Source organism: Paramisgurnus dabryanus, chromosome 12 (genome assembly GCF_030506205.2).
Source record: "Paramisgurnus dabryanus chromosome 12, PD_genome_1.1, whole genome shotgun sequence".
Classification (NCBI taxonomy): domain Eukaryota; kingdom Metazoa; phylum Chordata; class Actinopteri; order Cypriniformes; family Cobitidae; genus Paramisgurnus; species Paramisgurnus dabryanus.
In genome coordinates, this window is record NC_133348.1 from 1655870 (window position 1) to 1682726 (window position 26857).

The 26857-nt window shown below is 38.0% G+C and overlaps 2 protein-coding genes across 2 annotated transcripts in view; one reads left to right on the plus strand and one right to left on the minus strand.

Moving 5' to 3' along the window:
- Nucleotides 1-26857, plus strand: part of cnih3 (cornichon family AMPA receptor auxiliary protein 3) — a 125032-nt gene that overhangs the window by 89409 nt on the left and 8766 nt on the right. The window lies entirely within an intron of this gene.
- LOC135749706 (uncharacterized) lies at nucleotides 16048-24256 on the minus strand. The gene is made up of 4 exons (XM_065268358.2): nucleotides 24088-24256; nucleotides 23716-23906; nucleotides 18021-18719; nucleotides 16048-17879 (listed from the first exon to the last, which is right to left on the minus strand). Exons 2-4 carry the CDS (start codon nucleotides 23900-23902, stop codon nucleotides 17692-17694), a joined length of 1074 nt encoding a protein of 357 aa, XP_065124430.1. The 5' UTR covers nucleotides 23903-23906; nucleotides 24088-24256; the 3' UTR covers nucleotides 16048-17691.

Here is a 26857-nt window from a genome sequence, read left to right on the forward strand (position 1 = left end):
TATAGTCAAGATAAAAAGTAAGATGAAATGACTTGCAAATCCAAGTTAATGATACTTTAAAAAAATTAAAAAGGCAACCATGACTTTTTTAAAGTGTTTAAGCTTACAAAAATATGACATTATTCAAAAAGTACTTTAAAGGATAGAATAAAAATGCTGTAGTTTAAATTTTGAAGATGTTTGACACTTAGATACCGGCTGATAGAAAACACACACCTTTACATAATTTGATATATGACTGAAAACGTAGTTACTAAAACATAGTCAATTCCCGAAGAATACATGAATGAATTACGGTTCATTCTGAGATCTCTGCTCTACTAAAAAGGTGAAATCTCTTATTTATGCAAATTAATGACTTGTGTAATTGTCATGGCAACTGTGTAGAATACTCCAGATTGATACATTTGCTCACATGCGGGTGCTGATGTTTTGTTATTAAATGAAAAAGTATCTTAGTATGTACTGTGGTATATTGCAGAATATTACAGTAATCACTACTATACTAATGCATTAGTTGTGTTTATATATACTATAGTTTTTTGTAGTATTAACTATACTTAATTGATAATATACTCTCTAAAAATACTGGGCTGGTTTCAACCAATGGCTAGGTATTGGACAGGTTTATTTATAACAATGTGTTCTGTCTAGTAGAACCAACCCAATATTATGTTTTTTGTGAACTGCAGTTTCTGTTAATATTATGTTAAAAACATACAGTCTTTAGGAATTTGACTACAGTTTATAATAGTAAATACTAAAGAATAGCACAATATTTTATGTAGGTTCTTCCTGTGCTTTTAAAATCAAGCAATAGCCTACTTATAATTAAAAAATTCGAATGAGTCTGTTAAAACCATAAAAAATGATAAAAGTGACACAAATATTAAAAGAGAACTTTTTGTACTTGCATGTACGTTTCTGCTTACATAACATGACATTTGAGTTGTGTAGTGATAAAATATCCTATAGGAAAAGGAAAACCACAAATAAGATTACTTTAATATCTCAGCTGTTTCCCCTAGACAGCAATGTAATTAAGAGAGATAGGGTGAATGTTATGAGTAACTTACATCGATTCCTACTGAATAACATAACAGATGCATAACAAAACTAATTTGCATATTCACAGATCTACGAATACTAAATGAGGCAAGGGTGCAGAGTTAAATTTAAGCTATTTTAAAGCATGAAGAAACTACTGTGACAGGTAAAACTTTTCTATATGCTACTATAATGCTCAAAGATGCATTTTAAATTATAAATTCTTTGACTACAGGGAGATTTTAGAAGAGTCCATGTTTCAACAATTAAAACGTTTAACAATTAAAAGAAGAATTTCAAAGCAATTATATTACTAATCTCATTTTTAATTGTTCTTACAGTTTAAAGAAAGAAAACACAGTTTTTAAGAAAGACAAAAATCAAAGCAGATATAGTATTTACATGCTACAAACCCAGAACACTTCATCAGCGGTCAGCAGGGATGCAAAACAACTGCAGAGTGACTATGGAGAGATAAAACCTCCAATGTCCTGCATTTTGATGATAAAAGTATTTTGATGCTTAATCCCGTCAGGGAAAATTTAATCCAAAGCAAATAACCAGAGTGGATGGTTTGCATGATATCACACCTGGATTGAAAGCCGAAAGGAAAATGCTGATGTGGGAACATTACACATGCCTGCTTAGGCTAAAACCAGATGTAGTTCCTAAATCTCAGGTTTTAACAAAATATCTTTTCAAATACTTTCATTTGTATTTAATAGCGGTTCAGACACTAATGAGGGTTTCACATTAGCACTTTTGGTGCGCATCCGGGTCCATTTCACATCAGAGTTTGGTTCGTTTGGATGATGCAAGCACTGTTTTTCAAACTTGGCGTGCACTCGCGAACCGCACCCGAGCAGTCTGAGAAGAGTGGTCATGGGTACGGTTCACTGCTGATATGAACACAATCGAACTAAATCACGGAAGTGAACTGCTATGTGTGCAGGCATGTTTGTGCTTATTAACATTGATGACAAGCGCTTGCGGATATCTGGACGCGACAGTGACGCACTGTAAACATAATATCTGTTAATTTTCTGCTTGACTCCGCAATCATTGGTGGACAGCCCACTTTTGTACAATTTAATTGCTTTTGGAGCAGATAGATTTCTGTATTTATGCTTTGATAACAAAACCAAAGGTTCAAATTATGGGTGCACCGATAAATCGGCCGAAGATGCTTGCTATGCTTCTCAATAAATTACGGTGAAATGCCGCTACATCCAAAAGCCAGAGGGCGCTCTCGTGCAGAAACCCAATATGGACGTCAGAAGAAGAATCATTACACACGCATCTCCAGGAAATAAGCATATATTTATATTGCTGTTCTTCAAACCGTTTCAAGTATTTTCATGATAATAAAGAATAAGTATAATGATTATGTTTGACGAGTGTTGCTTTTTCAAATGCATGTTATAAACGACTCAAACTAACAGTGATTTCAGATCGATAAGGACTGACTGATCAAAATCCGTACTACATGAAATGGCTGTGAATAAGATTGGCTGTGCGATTCAAAATCGTTATCGGCCAGGTATTATTAGTATATTTCGCCATTTATCATCACATCCCTAAGTTTAAATAAAGAACAATGAGAATACAAAGTTAGTGCCAAAATGGACAGACTTTTCCCTTTCATAGCCGCTGCCTAGCAACATCAGTAAACAGCTGCAGCTTGATGACGCAAGTGTACCGCGTATCTATCCAGAGACCAGCGGGGGAAGAGGGAGTAATCGAACTTTGGATCAGACCAGGCAATCGAACATAATAAACCACCCTTATTTAGATAAACATGATCAGTCCTGAATTTTACCAGCATGGTCCAAGTGTGGTTAACTAATAAGCTTCTAATCAGTTATGATAACAGCGGGCCAATTAACCAATGTAATGATGCTTTCAATAGACCTCGGTGAGTTTATAGCATTGATGCCTCCCTGTATTAAACCAAAAGATCACATGATTTCACAGAGATCCACTTCAAACACTTTGACCTTTCTTAGTTGACCAAAAGGTCAAAAACCGTTTTGAAAATGATCTCATACAGGGCGAGGTGTCTGAAACGCAATGTTTTGAACGAAGTTGCATAAATAACACTTAAAGTTGTTCACTGGCTCTTAATCATAGGGGAACAATTTTTAATGCTAAACAGAACCTGTGAAGAACCATATTGTGTTATGTTGAACCATAAGTGGTGCTCAAGTCATGCTTTAGCACCACTTATGGTAATACAGAGGTGCTATATAGCACTTAAAATGGTTCCCATAATGATTACAAGCTTTTATTACCATTTAGCACCATTTGTTTGGAGTACATGATGTTTGTGCTGTCGTTCTTCCAACTGAGCTGTTCTGTTTTACATCTACAAGCAAAAGCAGTCCACTACATTTGGTCAGCTAATAAGATAAGATCAGTACATTTTAAAAGTGCATCATTACCTTATAATGCAGAGCTGCCATAAAAAATTTTATTTGCAACGCAAAACACATCTTTGGCCTTATATATCATCATACATCATGTATTCCAAAAACATAAATCTGAATATTGCATCCTCCGTTTTATGCTTCACATCAGTTATCTTACAGAGTAAAAGCCTCCGAAGATACAGGCCCTTATCGCGCTAACTCAAGGGTAGAATGATGAGGGAATTTTCTAGGTCTTAACTCCGGTAGAGATGGTGAGTAAGAGAAAAGGTGTTGAAGGATTAATTAGGCTTTGGTGCACTCGGTGAGAATAAAGCGCTGAAGCCCAGTAGGAGAGTAATGGCATGTGCCCCAGTCGGTCAAGGATTACAGTTTGTGCCTCTGATGCAATCTCACCCTGTCCACGGTGACTTATTAATGCCCTTAAATTGTGTGAAACCAAACCTGCCTCAAGTTGCAAACTGTAAACTTCCCTCCAGCACAGCATATGTGACTTCAGCTCCAGCGTTGTGTCTTCATCATAGTGAGTTTGATAAAGACAGGCATGATGTGCACGCAAAATTGCACACATCGGTCTTATTGACATACTTATGGGATTTGGGCTTGCATTTCCATGGAAATAAAATCTAAAGCTTACAATCCGGACACACAGCAGTAGGCAGTGTAACTTGGGTTTTAGACACCGCACGTGCAAATCGGGTTATTTAACGCAGTTAAACTTTTAAAAGTCCCATTGAGTTTAAAAATAACCCAATTTTATAGTACACCTTGCATCAGAAAGTTCGTGACAGAGAAGAGATGTCATTCGGCGCAATTGTTCATGAAGTTAATGGTGTCAAATGAAATACAAATATGTTATGACGTGATTTTGATGTGTATTGAAAATGATGTTTGAACGCTGTAGGGCGAGAGAGTACTAGAGCACATTCTGCCCCAAAAAAACAATAATTCCTCAATTAATCACTTCATGCTGGTGACTGCAAATCCCTCAGCGTCCAATGCGGCAGAATAACCAGCACAGCTGTCATAAAGTATGCTGACAAGTGTCGCAAGAGGCGAGACAGTTTGCACAAATCTCCTTTACTGGAACTTTATGGGTCTGCAACTTTGTTAAAATCAATCAGCAAGAAAAGTAATAGCAAGAATATATGTTTAGCAATTAAGTATTATCCAAATGTATGGTTTATTGATGATGTTTCATCTGATGGAAAGTGTTTGAGAATGACCCTCAGTATTACTAATATGCAATTCATAAAGAGCAACCTGCACCCCATCTACATTTACAGATGAGGGACAGAAAGCCTGAGACGAGGACAGGCCAGAAAGATAAAGGTGGATGATGTACGAAAGACGGAATAACAATTGATACAAGTAGACATTTTCCAATCAGTTTATGTCTCTGTGTGAAATTACATTTTTGTTTATGTGCACGCTTTCATTGGCTGTGACTGACACCTCTGACGGCACCTGAAGGGTAAACAGATTGAAATAATCTGAGGCGTGGTAGAGATCACAAATCTTTTAATGACTGATATAACACATTTGCTATGCTACGTTTTACAGCAGTATAATGTGTAACAGTATCTGTTATTTATTAAACCTGAGTTTATATAAAGATAGGTCTCGGTATGTATGCATGACATAAATGTGGCACAGTGCAAAACTCATTTCTTATCCAAGGGGCGCAAATTCAAAACATGTGTTCGGAGTGTCATGTGTGTGGTTTGTATTTTCAAAATATGCCTCAAGTGATCCTATGTGCATCACGTGTTTTGTCAAAATTAGTGCCTGCTGTACACGCGACAAAATCGTTTATGATGAAAGAGACGCTCACGTTCAAAAAATACACGCAAGACACTCCCTTAAAGGTAGGGTAACACATTTTGAAAAATGCTAACGGTAGCCGCCTAGCAATGAAATCCCGATCCCACCCTCAAGTCAAATCGCCATCCAAAGTCACGCCTCTTTCCAAACACATGAACACGCACAGATCAGACGGTCACGTCTCATGTCTCATTCACCAGTGAGAAAACTTTGCAGTACAAAGTGAATAACACTTCTAAAATAACCAACATAAACAACTGGTTTACATCAGAATTAGTTTAAGCACACGTTCGGTTGTGTAGACGTAGTAACTATATCTTTATGCTAATCCGTAAACGAACACAAATTTCATAAGCAACACAACGTTTCATCAAAGTAGAATATCTGAATCCATCTCAATACAAACATATCGCGTACCTACCTTACCAAAATAAACAGTGCAACGACCCTTTCAGACCCTTTGCCTCCTGTAGCCGTTTGCATCTCGCGGTAAAGCAGTAAAGTTACCGATGTTAATTTGGATTTTTGCTCTTGCTGATCCAGGCAGTTTTTGCTGTTGTTGTTATAAAAGATGCATTTAGTTTTGTTGCTCCTGTGTAGGTTGTCAATTCAGCAGAAAAGTTTGGTGTTCTCGCTGTTTACAGACAGAGCGCACGTGAACGCGCCGATGACGTATGGTGTCTGCGTGGACTCGCTGCGCGGTGGGAATTCAAATTACGCTTACGTATGAGGGACATAAAAGGAAACATCTGTTCGGACCGAAATCTATGATTTGTTGAACATTTTTGGTCCTACGCCTTTCACAGATGACATAAATTTTTACAAATACATTTAAACAACTTAACACAGTGATTGCTATCAGGATGTGAGGAGACTTTTAACCAGCATAACTAAAAATGTTTCAGGATCAAATCTGTTACCCTACCTTTAACAGTAAACTTTGATTACGCATGAGATTAAAGCAACACTAAAGAGTTTTTGCTCTTTGCTCCCCCTACAGGTTGGAAGCGGAATTGTCCATTACCACTGTTGTAAATAATTTAGCATACTGCAGCAAAGCTGGCTCTGATTGGATTGTAGGTCTGCCCTAAAACAAGTTTTTGTAGTTTTCACTCGAACTACAGGACAGCGACCCGACGGTTGGAAACTTCTTTAGGGCGCACTCACATTATCCAAACCAAACCAAACCAAACCAAACCATGCCTCAGCGCGATTGTCACCCCTCCCTACTCCCCCAGATGCACGCACTCACACTGTACTTCTTATCGATCCGAGTCCGGGCGCGCTTTCGTCATTAAGATGCGATTGTTTTGAAAAAAGCAAGAAGTAAAGCTCTCTCTTAACACTGGAACCCACCGTAATGATAAGTCTGTGTTTTTTATTCTGAGTCATTTGGTGCGCGATTACAGACAGCCGTCTCACATGTCATCATATTGCTTAGTTGATCTGTCACGTGTGCAGCTCGGACATTCACGTAACCCCGCTGCTCGCAGCAAAAGGTTTTTACGGAGGCAGATGAACGTGAGTGGTCGCGCAACTGACGTCTTCACCTTTTGAATCCACCTCTGCAACCCGGCCGCGGCGCGATTAACCAATCCGCCCCCAGGCACGGAACAGAGCGATCACACTAGTCAAACAAACCAGGCTTTGGGGGTCAAACACGCCCGAGCGCGGTTTGGTTTGGATAGTGTGAGTGCGCCCTTAGTGCGGTTTTGGCCGATAGAGGGCTGCAAAGCGAATGTTCACCCTGTTTCGAGTGGATGAACGACTGAAACTTTTTTGGAATTATTTATTAATTCCAAAAATAAATAAATATTTTAAGGTTATTTTAAGGTAAAAAAAAAACTATTTGGTGTTGCTTTAAGCGATTAACTGGCAAACGAGTGTCTCTTTTATCATTAACCCTTTAGACGCATCTGCAGCAGGCACTTATTTTGACAAGACACGTGATGCACATAGGATCACTTGACGCGCAAAACACATTTTGAAATTACTAACCACACACGTGATGGGCCACATACATGTTGTGATGAACTTTGCATGGAGCGCCCTTGAAAAAAGAAGTCACCGGCCCCCACTGGTTGTGAAACTATCGCACAAGAAAGTGTCACATGAGCATGCAAAACAAAACTTTAAAAAAATTCTGCAGGGTTTCGAGCGAGCACATGAAACTAAACTTTCGATTTTTTACTCCAATGTCACCTTAGGGGCTCAGTAAAAAAATTTACTTGAGGAAAGTAAAAATACTATACTTGAGTAATTCACACCGATTGTTTTATGTACTTATGTTTAATAATTGATTTTTATTTAATTTTTAGTCGAATAAAAAGTTAATAAAACATACATTTTAAAAACATTTCAAATAAGTAAATATTTTGCACATGAGCTTTAAAATCCATTACTAACTTAACATTATATACTTTTAAAACTAATCCTATTATATGATTATTTTGCAGTGTTTAGATGTTGTTACTGTAAACCAAGACAAAAAGGCATGATCTTACAATAAAACTGATAACGGCTCATACACAGACAGTCACATGAAATAAAGCAGAAAGCCCCCTTAGAGAAACCACCAGAGAAACACAGATGGGTCTTCACTCCTCCAGGACATGAAAGGTGCCAAACTTAAATTGATCTGAGCGAGCAGGCAAGCCATTTATTGCCGGTCTGATAACCCATATAAAAAAAATCACAAATTGTTTATGCAGTATTTCATTTTCAGCATCTGGTAAACCAAGATCCCTCTGCCTTCATCAAAGAGTAAATGTAAAACTAATACTGTCTATACCAAAAATATGTTCAGAACTCTTGACAAGCACACGGTGCATAGTTTCAGGACTTGGATAAAATTAGCATAACACCTCTATCATGTAACATTTGCCAAGTTATGCAAGAACATCTCAGCTGAAGTTATGCTAAAGCTGTCAGAGTCTGAGAGTGAGCCAGTAGTTTATATAGCAGCAATGTAAAGTTAAAGTCAATGAGTCATAAGGCAACTAAACCTCCAAGAAATATTAAAGATGCCTTTGTACCCATAAACCACACTCTTAAAGAAATATCACTCATCAGAATTTGGAATATTTTTCCTGTATGACAACTTAGACATTTTACTAACTATGCAACTACTTGTCAACTGCCAATCATTGCAGTTTTATGACTGTCTGCTTCTACTAACACTTATTGTAATGTTCTCCTGACAGACAATTTACTGAATATAACATTATGAAAGTAACTTTGCAACTATGTCAACTTACTCTTTTAACCCTAAAGAGCCTTCATGGCCGATGTTTCCCAAAGTATTTCTTTCAATTGCTACAGCCAGAAAGCAAGACTTTTGAAACCAAGAAAATGTGTAAAAGATCAAACCAGTAACTTAGTTTTGGTAAACCATTCTCTGCAAGCATGTGAAAAATAGGTCATTGAAATCTGGTCCCCCTTGTGATGTCAGAAGGGGATAATACTACCCCTTAATCTGGACTATTCAACCACAGCACTGCCATTTAGTGCAGAGATCAGCTCATTTGCATTTAAAATGACACACCCAAAAACATTTTTGCTCACACCTACAAAGTGGCTATAATAAATTATCTATTTGGTATTTTGAGCTAAAACTTCACATATATACTCTGGGGACACCATATATTTATTTAATCTTTTAAAAAGTTTTTTTAAATGTCCCATTTAAAGGGATATTGCGATTCACTGCGTTCACTGCGTAACGTACTTATGGCAACGAACGCTCACTAAGCTAAAACTCTCTTGTGAATGACTTGAGTTCAAGATGGCAAGTTTATAAAACTTGAAATATGAATATTTTTCTAACAAAATCACATCGATTACCTTCAGAAGACCTTCATTAAGCCCTTGGAGCCATGTGGATTATCTCTGTGAATAATTAATGCACTTTTGGGGGATTTAAAGTCAGAAATCGTTTGCTTATCCCGGTTTTCTATTGTTATAAAGCTATAGGATGAGCAAGGACATTTACTAAAATAACTCCAAATGTGCTCGTCTGAAAGATAATGGACATACGTATCTTGGATTACTTGATGATGAGTTAATTATGTGGTCATTTTGAGATTTGGTTAAAATATTGCTTATATTTGGTTAATAAATGCAACCTTATTGTAGAGTGTTAATGTAAAGTTTGTTATCATTTCTCATCAGATTATAACAGGCCATTTGCTCTGCCTACTGTATAGAAAATATTCCACTAAAGTTTAAAAAGTAGTGAGATTGCTGACACATGCAGATGGTTGGTAGGATGCTTGGAGACTAAATAAACCCAACCCTGTTCCATTTTTCTCTGAAAGCAGACTTGGACTTTTATCTTTTGCACATATTTTAAAATATATCTCAGTGAAAATGCAGGCTCTTTTTTAATGTATAAGAAACTAGAACTTTCTCATATCATGCCCAGTATACACAACACTGAAAAAAAAGTTTTTCAGATATAACAAACGAAGATCTTCCATGCAAATCAATGAGAAGCTTCAGATGTTGACGATCTGACCAAGAATAATGGATACTATAGCAGAGCATCATCGCTCCATAGACTGATCATCTCTGCATAGTTTCATTACATCAATGTGTTAAGGTACTAAACGCAAGTCAAGGAATATAAGAACCCATCTAGATGGGTTTGTCAAACAGCATGCAAGCATTACGATATTGAGCAGAGAGACTATCCGGTCTGATGAAATGCCTACCAGCATGACAAAAATGGTGTAACAGCTGCTTAATACCATACCTATGGTGAAACGCCATATTAGCTTCAGGCAGTGGTGATGCTCCACATAAGTGAATAAATAATACAGCATAGGCTTCAAGATTACAATTCAGATGCATTCGTGACTATAATGGCAACATTCAGTGTCCATATGCAACAAACAGCAAGCATGGTTCATTTTTTTAAACCAAAAAAAAAAAATTGTTGCTTCGCTTTTATTAAAGGAAAACACCACTGTTCTTTTATAGCCTGACTACGTCAGACTTTGTACTTCCGCTAAATTTCATTACGCTTCTGTACTCAGTCTGAGATACCTCCCATTCAAACCGTTTTCCTCAGGTCTCAAAACAACCGGCGAATCAATGAACAGAGGGCGGGCTGAGAGCCGTGACGTAGACGCTAAGCGCCAAATGTACGGTTGTAGTTTGTAGTGGACATGGAGGCACAGAAAGCTATTTGCTCTGTTGTGGAGAACCGGCACTTGCCAACTTAATCCCGAACAAGAAAAGTCTTTGTTAAACATTTTGAATGGAGATTATGTTGTTGCCCTACTCCCGACAGGTTTTGGGAAAAGTTTAATTTATCAACTATTATCGATCGTCAGCGAGAAACTGTGTGCAGCACAGCTTGACGTGCACAACAATCGAGATATCATGGAAGGAAATTTCATTGTTCACAGTTAATGGTGGAGGACGCGTGGGCAAACATTCTTTGGTGACGTTCCTGATTAACCAGAAAAAAAGGTAGGAAGATTTAATTTACATATGGTTATGGCCGTCTGGTGGAAGAGTTTGAGAGGAGAGAGGGGCGTTCCTCCACTTAGACGTGAGTGGAAAGACACCGTAAGGATAGTGTTCAACTAGCTCTGGCCCGATTTACTTTACATAATCTGCAGAAGTCGTTCATAGCCATGTTAACTTCGGTATTTCGCTCGATGGGTTTGTTTTCACATCATGCGTGTGTTTTACAGCAGAAATTTGATGCGGCTGAGCTGGCGCATAACGCACATCATATCCAAACGTTATGTGATTGGCTTACGTTTAGACCAATGATTTTAAACTTCAGACAAGCCCCTCCCATGAGAAGGAAAACGATTGTCAATTATGCCCAGCCAGACTCTGTCTATGAAGCGAAGCAAAATAGCAGAGGATGGTTCTACCAGGCTAGTTCTTTTATATTTTACGTTCTTACCTCAACTCAGACTAATTAATCCATACCCATCTTTTATCAATGCGTGCACTTTTAGGGCCCTATTTTAATGATCTAAGCACATCGTCTAAAGACGGCGCACGGTCTAAATGGGCGTGTCCGATGCCACTTTTGCTAATTTAACAACGGGAAAAATAGTTTGTGCGCAGAGCGCAGGGTTGAAAAGGGTTGTACATATTTTCTAAATGAGTAATGGGAGTGTTTTGGGCGTAAAGTGCAATAAACCAATGAGAGTCTCAGCTCTCATCCCCTTTAAAAGCCAGTTGCGCTGGCACTGTGCGTAATCCCTATTTAGATGATGGACTTTGTAAACTGAAAAACTAAGCGGAGGAAGAAGACCACCAGTTTAAGAATAATGTTAAAAATTTGTTGTTTTCATTTTTATTGAATTTTTTTTTTTAAGCCTTTTTCTTTTTCTTAGTCATAGAAGTACAAATAGCAGGCTTTGAATTGCTGTCCTAAATGTATTGATATCCTACATAATCAATGTAATCTCATAAAATAATTTGCAAATATGCAAGAAAAGGTTTGTGTACTCTAAAAATACAAACAAGAGATAAAGGATTTACAAACGTGCAGAGAGCCGAAGCGTTTCAGCACTAGAACAGAGCCATATGGGATTTTTACAAAGCATTACTTAAAATGTTTCTCATCTCACCATATCCACAGGTACAGTGTCATTATATACAATAAATTCGTAAGATAGCATTTAAAAACATTTAAAGCAGCTCTTTGCGCTTTCTAACGTCTCATAATTAGTCCTCATTTATGTCCAAGAGACTCAATAATAATCTTTTACATTCTATCCTTTAATCTTTCATATTTAACAGCGTTTTGTGCTGCTGCACATTCATGTATGTGATAAGCAAACCCGCTTTGTCGTCCCGTTTGTAGGCGCATATTACTAACGCGCTCTTTAAATAACAAAAAACATATTGCGCCATTGACTTTAGACCAGGTTTTTGTTGGTCAATGGCGTAGTCTATTTTAGTTGCCTCAAAATAGCAACGCGCCAACAATGCGCCTGAACAGACCAGAAAGCCCATGGGCGCAAAAGGGGGCGCAAATGCATTTGCTCTTTAAACAACGTGGCGCTAAACGTGAAAATTTTAATTGCGCAGGGTGGAAACTAGCAAAAGACACTTGCGTCGCGCATTGCGCTGCATTGTGCGGGTGTAAGATAGAGCCCTATATCTTTGTACAATGCCTCGTGAATGTGTTAGCATTTAGCCTAACCCCATTCATTCCTTAGGATCCAAACAGGGATACATTTAGAAGCCACCAAACACTTCCATGTTTTCCCTATTTAAAGACTGTTACATGAGTAGTTACACGAGTAAGTATGGTGGCACAAAATAAAACTTTTCTTTGGAGCCATATGAATGAATGGGGCTAGGCTAAATGCTAGCACATTCAAGAAGCACTGTACAAAGATTAAAAGTGCATGCACTGAATAAAGATAGGTATGTATTAATTCATCTAAGTTGAGGTAAAAACATAGTAAATTATGAAAAATGGTGGTGTTTTCCTTTAAGGACTGAAATTAGTTTCTCAATTATATTCAAATATTAAAATGGTCAAAAACTAAAGAAAACAAACTGCATGTCACCAGGGTTTAGTAAAGCTTAAACAAGCAGTGTTTGGGGGAAAATAAAAATGTGGAGTTAGTCACCTCTAATCGAACTCCACCTTAAAAATTGTGCACCCCCTTCTTTCTTTCTGCTTCAATACTGCCTTAAAACACGAGGCAACATAAAACATTTCTCCTTTATCTCAGTGTCTAACTAATGCAGATATATTCTGAGAAATACGGTGAAAAGGGAATTTTCATAAAGCCATGATGAATGAATCGATGTTAGATGGTTTAAAGCTGTTCAGCCTGTGTTTATTTGATGCCAGGATCCTGCCTATTTGTCATTTTAAATCTATTCGCGTAAGCAAGCTGGCTGGGGGATGCTGAGTCCGTAACAGCTGGTTGAGGAGACGATGCAGCGAGGGGTACAGCATCCACGAGAGCTGCCTACAATAAGCAATGGTTGCCACGGCAACGGTGGGGGAAATTAGGTGTTAAAGGAGTATCTTGTTATGCACAAATCCACAAAGCACCAGTAATTATGTTTTCTTAGGAAAGTTCGATAATTGCAATCCACACACATCTGCACTACGATACTCGAACTTCAACATTGTGTATTGCAAGTTTTAATAGCATGTAATGACAAATGTATACAGTATAAGAATAATATTATGTCCTTATGGTCTCGACTATCATTCACATTTTTTATAATTTACAGTAAATTGTAAAGTATGAAATGCTGCATATTTTGTAACACATTTCCCAGCATTTGACGGATCTGTAACCCCAGTGTCCTGGGTGGAATTTAGAGACAGAATGATGATTTGAAAGGAGGCTTATTCAGCTGTAACAACCCGATGAGGAATTTAGTCTCAGGTGGTAATGGAAGTACGCAGTTGGTCTCTGAGCAGAGGTTGTTTTCTAACCGCTATTTATAAGCTCCATCGCCTCTAACAAAAATCATTTGCACAAGTGCATTTGTATTTTGAGGATAAGAAGATGTGTTTATTTTGTATATACAGTATATCTGCGTTACAAAGAAAAATCCTCATTTTAGAATACAAATACAACATTGTACAGTGGTTCCCTTACAGAAAACCTGTGTGCAAAAACACATACTGGTAAATATTTTCCTGTGAATCCAATGTAAAAACCATTGATATGTGAAATATGGTGATGCAATCAATATTAAGTTGTGTCAAGAGTTTCACACAGTAGTTTCAAAATAATTGTTCGTGTTTTTGCACATGAAATATGTGTTTTGTCTGTAAGGGTTCCAACAGACTTTGTCAGTTTCAAAATGGCACACAATAACTTTGCACAGGCTCACATTGTTAACAGAGATCAAGATTGAGTGTTTTACATAAGTGACGAATACAAAGAAAGTAAAAAGCATACTCTGGATATGCTTAATATATCCAATTTAATATTTAAGAACTAATTTATGAAATGCAAAATGTGACCCAGCCTGTAAAAACCAAGGGGCAACCTTCCAGTCTCTCTTGTAAATCCATCACAGAAGTGACTTAAAGGGATAGTTAACCCAAAAAAATGGAAATTCTGTCATCATTTTCTCAACCTCTTGTTGTTCTAAACCTGTATGAATAATTGAATGAATGTATGAATGTATTGATAATTGAGAAAATTATTACAGAATTTGGTGACCTATCCCTTTAAACTGCAATTTATTGACTGGCTACTAGAGACAGGCTCCAAAAGGGAGTCAATCCCATAGACCCCCCCCCGCCCATTTTAAAATGTCTAACTTTACGGCAGAAAATTTTTTTTACAGCCTGGTACAAGAAGTGTTTTTGGTCTATATAGATAATTTTTCCTTTCATGACAACTGTGTGTGTGTGTGTGTGGGGGGGGGGGTGGTTGTAACTCATCTGTTTAAATTATATTAAGCCTTATGCCGGGCTTCACACCACAGGATTTTGCTGTCACGGACAGATTTCCAAGGTTTGTGACAAAACCCTCAAATCGCAACCAAATCAGTCGCCGAAACTCGTAAAGGGACACTCCACTTTTTTGGAAAATATGCTCATTTTCCAGCTCCCCTACAGTTAAACATTTGATTTTTACCGTTTGGAATCCATTCAGCTGATCTCCGGGTCTGGCGTTACCACGTTTAGCATATAGCATAATTGAATTGAATCTAAAGAAAATCATAAAAGAAAATTGAATCTGATTAGACCATTAGCATCGCGCTAAAAAATAACCAAAACTTTTAGATTTTTACCGTATTTAAACTTGACACTTCTGTAGTTACATCGTGTACTAAGACCAACGAAAAATGAAAAGTTGCGATTTTCTAGGCGATATGGCTAGGATCTATACTCTCATTCTGGTGTAATAATCAAGGACTTTGCTGCTGTAACATGGCTGTAGCAGGCGTAGTGATATTACGCAGTGCCCGAAAATAGTCCCATTGGTTACTTTCAATAGCAGGGGACTAATATCACTACGCCTGCTACAGCCATGTTACAGCAGCAAAGTCCTTGATTATTACACCAGAATGAGAATATAGTTCCTAGCCATATCGACCTCTTAGTCGAATTTTAATTATTAGTCGGTCTTAGTACACGATGTAATTTCAGAAGAGTCAAGTTTTAAATAGGAAAAATATCGAAACTCTTTGGCTAGTTTTAGCACGATGCTAATGGTCTAATCAGATTTAATGGATTATGCTAAGATATGCTAAAATTAGTAATGCCAGACCCAGCGATCGGCTTAATGAATTCTAAAACAGGAAAAATCAAATGTTTAACTCTAGGGGAGCTAGAAAATTAGCATATTTTCAAAAAAGTGTAGTGTCCCTATAAGTATAAGCATGTCAGCAACGTGATCCGAAACCTGTCTTGAGCTATTACAGACACTGCTATATTTTCAAAACTATTTGATTATCCCCACCTGATCTCATAATATACATAATACACAATAATCCAGCTAGGGTGGCCATTCGTGCCAGTTCCGCCGGACACGTCCCGAACATGTTTTCAGGTTCGTTCTCCGGAAGTCGCGTTGGTCGACCGCATACGTCATCAAGGTTTAATATTTCGGGTTTAATTTCAAAAAAAGCAACCGTTACATTTCAAGGTAAGAATGAAACTACAATGATTGTATGTCTTAAAATAAATAAATCTTAATTTTCTAATGTATTTTAACTGAAATGTGAGAACCTTGATGACGTATATGCGGTCGAGCAACGCGACTTCTGGAGAACGAACCCGAAAACATGTTCGGGACGTGTCCAGCGGAACTGGCACGAATGGCCACCCTAAATCCAGCCAATCACAGTGCAGATGGTATAAACAGACAAAGTTAGACTAAGTTAAGGGCAAGTTGATTGATCAGGAACGCCTCTTTATCAGGTGTTTTGTACCTCGTCCGCGCTGGTTTGTGTATGCATGCCATAGTGTATTTATGTCGAGACGACGACGGATTAGAATAAACCCCAGTCAACCCCAGGTAGTTTTACAATTCTGTGGTGTGAGTATAGACTGTGAAAAAATATGAACAAAGTAAGTTGAAATATGAACGTAGTGTCCGTGACATCACCCATAGGTTTCTGAAGAGCGTTTTTGAAGCCAATTTCGGGGGTACCTGCCGTCGCCATCTTGGCTGCACATCACTGCACATCACTCGTGGATAACGGAAAATGGGTAAAGAGGCGGGACATGGTTGAAGATGAGGTGGTTGGTTGCTGAAATCACGCTGCCTAGCTCGACTCTAGTGACAGCAGTGGCTGTTCAACTGTCATTCAAGTGGCCATGCCCTTAATTATGCAGAACTTCAAGACTTAATATAATTTAAACGGATGAGTTTCAAAAAAATTCACCCCCCTCACAGTTGTCATGAAGGGCAAAATTAGCTATATAGACCAAAAACAATTTTTGTACCAGGCTGTAAACATTATTTTCTACTGTAAAGTTGGGCAACTTAACATGGGGGTCTATGGAAATTGACTTCCTTTTGGAGCCAGCCTTAAGTGGCCGGTCGATGAATTGCAGTTAAAATCACTTCCATATTGGCTTCATCAAAGAGATCAGAAGGTTGCCCTTCCGTTGTGAGCTTGCCATTAAAATTCTGCATAAATAAGGGTGTGGCCACTTGAGTGACAGGTGCATTGATGCTGATGTCACTACCATCAAGCTAATCAGGCATGGTTTCAAGGCACCTTAGCCCCACCCATGTTCATTTTTGGGTATCCGGGAGTGATAAGTGGTAACCCGCTGCCAAGATGGGCCTCAAAAATGGTTTCCAAAAAACTACGGGTGACGTCATGGACACTAAATCCATGTTTTATACAATCTATGGTGAAAACCCAGCTAAAGTCATTTTTGTGATTTACTGTATTCTTCATATAATCATTCTACATAATGTGAAGTACATTTAGTAAAAATATAACCTTGATATATTTAATATTAACCAAGTAAGATTATGTCAAAGAATGTAAAATCGATAAGTGAAATCAATCTCTGATGTTGCTAATCTCATAGGTACATTATGAAACTTTAGCCTGGATTTCACAGAGAGGGTCTCACATTTTTAACACAAAAGATAAACAAATTGGCAGTTTGTGAACATGTCACAAGTGATAGCAAAATCAGGCCCAGATTTGTGCAGTGTTTACCCAGCGTTAGTTTTATAAAATATTCTGTTGAGAGCCTCTCCAGGTGGCCTGAAAATAGTCGAGTGGTGGGTAAAAATGATGCTTATCTGCAGAACAGCACCACTATCATTAACCTGTCATATTCATTATGTCTGGAGTTATGTGAAGTATCACCTTTCCATTTCAGAAAAGATCACGCTGATATTATGCTGTGCTCCCAACTTTTGGAGGTCGTTCGTGACAATATATGAGATGTGAGGATTTTTTAGGCCCTGCAGGGAAGGTCATCCGATTTCAGCTGGTGAATTGGCCTATCACGAACCTCCTCTGGACTAACACACCGAAGTTTTTGCAGAGGAGAATGTTTAGCATTCTGCTCTATGTAATGTACCAGCGAGATGATACTGCAGTCACAATTCCATGGGTTGTCAAAGAGAGACACCTCCTTCAATCCTGAATTAAACATAGATGTGATGAACATTACTAATAGATAAAAACACTAATTTTTTTATCAAACGTAAATATTGTGTACTTTGAATGTTGCTTTGGATGCATAAATCTAAATGTAAACTTATGGATTAATGATGTTCTTACCTTGCATGTTAGCAAGCATGTTGCCATCAATGGTATGAAGTTGATTTCCACTCAAGACCAGGTGAGTAAGTTTAGGTGTGTGGCGAAACACGTCAGCTGGCAGGCTCGCAATCAGATTTTTTCTTAAATAGAGCCGCTGCAGGTTGGAAAGACCGTCTAGCATAGATGACGCAAGCGTGGAGAGCAAATTGTTGTCAAGCACCAACATCTCAAGACCACTCAGCGGCGCAAAGGTCCCATCCTGAATGTTCTTTAGTTTGTTGTTGTACAAGTTGAGAAACAGCAGCTCTTCAAGTCCCACAAAAGCTTTTGGTGAGATCCTCTGGATGCGGTTCAGGGCCAAGTCCAAAACCTTTAAGGCAATCAGAGGCTTGAATGCATTTGGTGGGAGAGCGGTGAGGGAGTTCAAAGGAAGATCGAGATCCGACAGATTCCTCATGCCGAAAAACATATTGGGGTTTAGGCTAGCTATCTGGTTCTGGCCCAGCATGAGAAAGCGAAGGTTCAGGAGGTCTTTGAAGCCCTTTATTGGGAGTTTGGACATTTGGTTTCCTTGCAGATTCAGAAGCATCAGTCGTTGCGCACCGGCGAATGCTTGAGGGTGTATTGACTTAATTGAATTCCGTTCAAAGTTTACGCTCTCGATTTCTGGAACGGAGGTTAGAATGTTGGCCGGAAGGTCATGTAGTACATTTTCACCTTGAAAACAAAGAAACAAATATACTTCAATTTCAACTCTTTAAGCATTTGTCGAAAGAGCTAAAGTCTCAAAGTAATTCTAGAGGAGCATCAAATATTGATTTTTTTTACTTATTGATTTCAATGTTTTAACATGGCCTAAATCAGTCAATATTTAAAAAAATCAAAAACGCAATCAGCCATAGTCCGCATATTTATGAGGGGGGGGCACACTTTTTCAAATTCTCCGCACTTTCACAGCACAAATTACAGATTTCTGTGCACAAAATATGCGGGGCTTGCATGATTTCATAATCCCCACATTTTCGTAGCAAAAATCACATATATCTTAGCAAAAAGTTGAAAAATGTTGCATTTACTTCACACAAGCGCAGACATGTCCCCTGTTGCCATGGGAACATTATGAAGTGACGTGATTATCTGAAGTGAACATCATTGAAAGCTGCAAACAGTTTTTGCAAGTTCCTGCAGTTTCATTGCATAAAATTGCATAAATATCCTACATATTCCATCACATTTTTTTAAGAAAACGTGCCGCAAGATCAAGGATATTTGCCCGCAACAATAACAAAAAAACTCTGCGTTTTTCTGGAAGGACTGTAAGATGGTTTAATGTAGAAATCAAAAATATGTAAATCCCATATTTACTTAAGCTGGGTTTTCACAGACCGGGTCACATAGGTAATGCATATGGATGTATAACCCCGAGAGAGGTTTGGATCAGAGCACAGGGTCAAGAGAAATAATAGCTCATGGAGTAACAATAGAGGTCTATTAATCATTCTGTAGACCTTCTGGTGTAAGTTACCTCCTGCCAAATGCCAGTGCACTGCTCAAACTGTATATCAATCACTGACAAGAGTTACCAGCTGTCCCTGCTGAAAAAACAGCTTGAACCAGCCTAAGGTGCATAGCTGGTCTACATATGTACTGTATGCATATAGTTACTATAGTGTTATAGTTACCATGATTGCATGAATTTTCCATTGTCGAGGAAAACAATTTTCATCTTTATTTTAAATTTATTCGACTGGTAAGGTTGTATGTGTTAGCATTAGCTAACATGAACTAACAATAAACAATCTAGTTTTTCAGCATTTATTAAAAGTAATTTTAAAGGGGAACCTATTGTCCGATTCACGTTTTTACATTTCCTTTGGTGTGTAAGTGTGTATTAGTACATGTCAACGATAAACAATGATGCGATTTATCTTTCCAATGTAAATCTCTTTTTTGGGACTACAACAAACACACGGATTGTAGGCAACAGTTTACTTCCTGGGATTGGTGATGTAGACAAGACCGACATTATCATAATTCCTTCCGCTTCAGACTCACGGCCTGTAAGTTAACTCCTGTTAGCACTGCAATGTGCCCGAATCTTTCAAACATGGTAAGGAGCGATACATTTCTGTCTGGCTTCAGAGGTATTCAGGCCAATCACAATGTACAGATTAGCTGGCCAATCAGGGACCCGGTGCTTTTCAGATCGATGAGCTTTGTACCAAATCAGTCCGTTTCAAGAAGAGAGTGAAATCTGGAGCTAAAAAATGTACGGTATGTTGAAAATAATGTGTTTTTTAACCATAAACCACGCAAACATTGCATTATACCAAATACACAAATAACTTTGTTTTTTAGCAATGAAATAGGTGCTCTTTAATAGAATCCTCCATGTTGGTTTATAGGGGTGTAAGAACACATTGATAGTATTGTAATATTTCGTTTGCCAATACGGTATCAGTAAAAATTCTAATAGCGATATGTTGGGGTTTTTTACTTTGATTTATGTTTTTTTGTTTGCCATTTTCATCTCTGTGAATTTAAAGGTGGTCTGTGTAAATTTTAGCAGCGTCTAGTGGTCAGATTGCAAATTGCAACCAACAGCTCACCACTAATTCAAAACCTACAGTCTTGTTCAAAATAATAGCAGTACAATGTGACTAACCAGAATAATCAAGGTTTTTAGTATATTTTTTATTGCTACGTGGCAAACAAGTTACCAGTAGGTTCAGTAGATTCTCAGAAAACAAACAAGACCCAGCATTCATGATATGCACGCTCTTAAGGCTGTGCAATTGGGCAATTAGTTGAAAGGGGTGTGTTCAAAAAAATAGCAGTGTCTACCTTTGACTGTACAAACTCAAAACTATTTTGTACAAACATTTTTTTTTCTGGGATTTAGCAATCCTGTGAATCACTAAACTAATATTTAGTTGTATGACCACAGTTTTTTAAAACTGCTTGACATCTGTGTGGCATGGAGTCAACCAACTTGTGGCACCTCTCAGCTGTTATTCCACTCCATGATTCTTTAACAACATTCCACAATTCATTCACATTTCTTGGTTTTGCTTCAGAAACAGCATTTTTGATATCACCCCACAAGTTCTCAATTGGATTAAGGTCTGGAGATTGGGCTGGCCACTCCATAACATTAATTTTGTTGGTTTGGAACCAAGACTTTGCCAGTTTACTAGTGTGTTTTGGGTCATTGTCTTGTTGAATCAACCATTTCAAGGGCATGTCCTCTTCAGCATAGGGCAACATGACCTCTTCAAGTATTTTAACATATGCAAACTGATCCATGATCCCTGGTATGCAATAAATAGGCCCAACACCATAGTAGGAGAAACATGCCCATATCATGATGCTTGCACCTCCATGCTTCACTGTCTTCACTGTGTACTGTGGCTTGAATTCAGAGTTTGGGGGTCGTCTCACAAACTGCCTGTGGCCCTTGGACCCAAAAAGAACAATTTTACTCTCATCAGTCCACAAAATGTTCCTCCATTTCTCTTTAGGCCAGTTGAAGTGTTCTTTTTTTTGTAACAGAGGGACTTTGCGGGGGATTCTTGAAAATAGATTAGCTTCACACAGACGTCTTCTAACTGTCACAGTACTTACAGGTAACTCCAGACTGTCTTTGATCATCCTGGAGGTGATCATTGGCTGAGCCTTTGCCATTCTGGTTATTCTTCTATCCATTTTGATGGTTGTCTTCCGTTTTCTTCCACGTCTCTCTGGTTTTGCTCTCCATTTTAAGGCATTGGAGATCATTTTAGCTGAACAGCCTATCATTTTTTGCACCTCTTTATAGGTTTTCCCCTCTCCAATCAACTTTTTAATCAAAGTACGCTGTTCTTCTGAACAATGTCTTGAACGACCCATTTTCCTCAGCTTTCAAATGCATGTTCAACAAGTGTTGGCTTCATCCTTAAATAGGGGCCACCTGATTCACACCTGTTTCTTCACAAAATTGATGACCTCAGTTATTGAATGCCACACTGCTATTTTTTTGAACACACCCCTTTCAACTAATTCAATTATTTGCCCAATTGCACAGCCTCAAGAGCGTGCATATCATGAATGCTGGGTCTTGTTTGTTTTCTGAGAATCTACTGAACCTACTGGTAACTTGTTTGCCATGTAGCAATAAAAAATATACTAAAAACCTTGATTATTCTGGTTAGTCACATTGTACTGCTATTATTTTGAACAAGACTGTATATGGTATCCACCACAGGACAAACATGTCTTCATCTAAGGAAACGTAGGTGCGAAACATAGAACGGTTTGTCCGTTTAGGGCTACTTTAGAAAGATAGCGTTGACAGCCATGTAAGGGGACCCGCGGTGTATGTAAATAAAAATTGCTCATTCTAAGGTAATAAAAACAATACGGTTCAATATGTAAGGTCTTTATACACCACTGATGATATAGTCAGTGTTGGGGAAAGTTACTTTTAAAAGAAATGCATTACAATATTACAATAAGTTACTCCACCAAAAAAGTAACTAATTGCATTACTAAGTTACTTTTCATGAAAAGTAATACGTACATTACTTTTAAGTTACCTTTGCGTTACTTTTTCTTACACTCTTAGAACGAATGTGTTAAAAACAACACATTAGTGTTGATTCTGGGACAACACACTAACTGCGTTGTCCCAGAATTCACCCATCTCTGTGTTATTATTGAAACAACACATTTTGTGTTACTTTGAAATCAACAAAATCAACACAAAATGACACATAATGTGTTAAAATTACACATAATGTGTTAAAAGCTTACTACACAATTATGTGTAAAAAATTAACACATCCTTTCTAAGAGTGTACTTGGCTGAGGCTTGATCTCTTTCAGGCCTTGCAGGTGTTTTTTATGACTGAGACGTTCTGCCTTCAGAAATGGCATATTTCTACATGACTACATTCAGTTTTATTCAGCACATTTTTTTATCTAATTAATTAAACTGAAATGTAACTTGCATTACTTTTATAAAAAAAGTAACTCAAATATTAATGTGTACATTTATAAAGTAATGCATTAATTTACTCGTTACTTCAGAAAAGTAATATTATTACGTAATGCACGTTACTTGTAATGCGTTACCCCCAACACTGAATATAGTTATGTATATTATATTATATTAAATTTCGGTCAAGAGATTCTTTACAAAGTTACACAATGCACTAAAATAGGAAATAGCCCAATATACACATTATAAACTGTTATATTGATATACTCCACTTGTTTTACTGATACTGAAATGTCATTTTTGCTGTTGTATTTTATTTTGTCTATTTAAATGTGTCTATTTGTATTTTTCATGGATATTCTTATTCCTTAGTTGTCATAGTGAATTAATGTGGTATGTTGTTAGTTATGTTCTGGGTATTGTTTGTTACCGGCGTAGGGACTACAGATGAAAAGTAGTATTTTTTTACTAATTCTGGAATATTTAAATGTTGTTTGTCCTTACAACATTGTTCATGAATATGCAGGGTCCCTATTAAATAAATAAATACAAAAATACAAATACAACTCATGCTACAATACCGCAATTTATCGCAACATATTGCATCGCAACCCATGTATCATAATACGCAAGATTATATTGCGAAACTCTTGACGTTACACAGCCCTATATACAACCTTATTGTAAAGTGTTATCCTAATTAATATTAACTGAGAAATGATTTCCTCTGCTTACCCAATTTAAGGATCCATGAGTTCAGTGGGAATTCGGGTGGGATGGTCTCGAGTCCTCTCTTCTCACAGTTGACTTCAGTCCGTTCTGTACTGGATTTCTGAGTGCATTTACAAAGGCTGGGACAGTTTTCTACCGCCTCAGCAACCCACAGCCACAACACTGCTGCTAAACCCGCAACCAGCTTCATGACCCTGAAAAAGTGCAGACCCTTAGCACCCAGGCAGAGATTTAATTATGCAAAGTTAATCATGAGGGACAATTATAATCCTACTGAAAAAAGCATTAGGGGTATTAAAATAAAGCCCACATACTGCCTCAAAATGTTAAGCACATAAAATGTACGTTAACTACAAATTACTCATGCAGGCTTACCTTATAGGTGCTTTTAATGGGACTTCAGTGTTAAGATTCGATGCTGGTTTTTAAAGCAAAGCCAATAGCTGCTCTGTGCTCGGATGGAGAGGAGCTGAAATGTTTGCCCTTCTAGCAAAACGTCAGGTCTGCAAAACTCCCAGCACAGCACGTTTGTGCGAAAAATGACATGCACGGATCATGGCAGGTTTCCCTGCCAAACTGAACTCCTGCATCCCCGGAGAGACGTATGTGGGCATGTGTTCGCATGGGCGTGCGAATTCACAGGGCACCTTATGTGCGGCTTTGATTGTTTCACTTGGCACGGGTTCGTGGACAGATTGACGTTACTATTGTATCACTAAGCACACACGGTAATATGGCAGATCGACGTGTGGAGGCCCTCCACAGTGCCATCCAGCTTTGTCACAACCATTCTGCCCCATGAAAGACTGCTGAGCTGATAAGGACGTAGGCCTCATATCTTTTCTCCCTTGGGCTTTTCTTTCGAGGATTTAAAGACGGCAGTTTCTCGGTTTTCTGCAGAGCATCATAAATGTCAGTCTTACTTACGCAGCTCCGGGACTTTGAAAGAGGGCTGTAGGAAATGCGAAGACCTCCCGAGATGTGATTATAACTCTGTCTTTAAGAATGCCCGAGTCTGACGAGTATACTCGCTGCGATTTTATCGCACGATAAAGACGAAAGCTCTTTTAACGCTCGCCAACAGCAACGCAGTATGCAAGCCATCTGGAGAAGCATAATAATAAGTTTTCTATAGCTCCAAGCTTAGAAAAGCTAATAGACTTGCTTTAGAAAACATTTTGAGAAACCCGGACAAAATGATAACAGTCAGAAACGATGTAATGTCAGTGTGATTCGGATTAATGGGAATGTGTTAAGATTGCATCGGTTCTTTAACAATTATTCATTTCTGTATCAAGTAAACAAACATCAGAGGCACCATGGGATGAAACAAAATATATGAACTGTTAGTTCAACAACAACAAAAAAAATTACTCAGCCTTCCAAACTTATATGACTAATGCTGCGTACACACTAGATTACTCAGGTGATTTTGTAAAAGTTAAAATCGAGGATACAGCGGATATGAAACCATTGACACGAGACTTTATGAACAGAGGAGGAATGCTTTTCAAAGCAAAGAGTTCTCTGGATTCATACAGGTACATTGTTGAAAGCATTTGGGAAAATCTACACTGTAAAAAAAAAGTTGTTATCTGGTTGCCTTAAAAATTTTTATTAATTAAATGTAATAATATTTGTTAACACAACACTATTTAAACTACTATTTTTAAGTTGAACCAACATTGTTTGAAACAAGAGTATAATTGCATAAATTAATTGCTTAAAATTCAATGGAAAACTTACTTTAAAAAAAGATGCAAGAAATGATGCACTATATTTTTAAGTAAATCGAGCCTTTATTTTTTTCAGTATAGAATAGTATTAAATCCTTCATATCTCTGAAGAGTCTTTAGTTTTAACAGATTTATAAAAGACAGATTAGCTTAACTAATTATTTCCAATAAAGTTACAAAAAAATTTGGAAGGAGTTACAAACTGCGGGAGGAGCGAGTCACGAGTCAACGCTTTATACAACACTGACTGGATAACTTATGATTCACTACATTTGTGTCGTTAATATAATATGCACTTACGCGCCTATTTCCAACATAACACAAAAGTCTTATGCGGCTTTCACATAGGATGTGGTGTGCGCTGCGCTCGCCGCTGGGTTCGGCGCAGCCAAGCGATTTGTGCTCTGATGGCCAGACCAAAGTAGGCGGGGTTTTCAATAAATTACTACAGTGTTTATATTTGCGTTAAATAGTCGACGAGGAATACAGAGACTGATGTTGCTCATCTCCATTTCACGTAACTTTAAGAATACCTACAACAAGCTGTTTGACTTAAACCACATCTAACATGCCAACTTGAATTGCTACGTGTTTCCATGACACAGCTTTCCTTCCGATGTCTCTGTAGGAGCATAAACTTGTATTATAAAGCTCTGAGAATCCCGAGTATAAGCTTTCGTCCATTTTGCTTGTTTGAATGCCCCGTTTCTATTGGCCGCGCGGGTAATCGTCACAGAGCGCAGCGCAAAAGTTAAACTATTTTGAACTTTGACCGCGGCGTGAGCGCAAGCTGCACTCCGCTGCGCTCGCGCTTTGCTCGGCGCAACAAAAAACCGCCCTCGCGCGGCGCAAGCCATTGAAATATAGCGCAGCACACACCGCATCCTATGTGAAAGCCGCATAACTTACTGCATGCAACTCATGATCTAGTTGGGACTTTTCAGAAAAAATCCAGCGTTAAACAAACACACACGCAAAACTTCACTGCTACCCGGGATAAACAAAATATATACATATTATTTTCCATAATGTTGGCTTTCTTCTCCTTACATCTAAAAACTAGTGATGGATTATTTCAAAGCACGCTTCATGAGGCTTCGAAAAATGTACGAATCTTTTGTTTCGAATCATTGGTTCGGAGCTTGTATCAAACTGGCCAAAGTCACGGGATTTTAGCAAACGAGGCTTCATAACGTCATAACTGTTTCGAAAATCCGACAATTCACCACTAGGGGAGTTGATCACAAATGACCAGTGTAGGTGAACTATTATAAAAGTTCATAAAACATTTATCCTTCTGACTAATAACACACCATTTTGTCTACTTTTTGTTTATAGACAGATTTAATGACAAAAATGTGCATAATTAAAAAGGGAGTTTCGTTTTAATGATTTGTTTGCCATAAACA

What these genes read in the sequence shown, in the direction of transcription:
- LOC135749706 (XM_065268358.2), bottom strand. Translation starts at nt 23,902, where the DNA reads ATGAAGCTGGTTGCGGGTTTAGCAGCAGTGTTGTGGCTGTGGGTTGCT. An exon ending in CTCATGGATCCTTAAATTGG is followed by an intron (nt 18,720 to 23,715) that starts GTAAGCAGAGGA and finishes TTTGTTTTCAAG; the next exon opens with GTGAAAATGTACTACATGAC. An exon ending in CATGCTTGCTAACATGCAAG is followed by an intron (nt 17,880 to 18,020) that starts GTAAGAACATCA and finishes TGTTTAATTCAG; the next exon opens with GATTGAAGGAGGTGTCTCTC.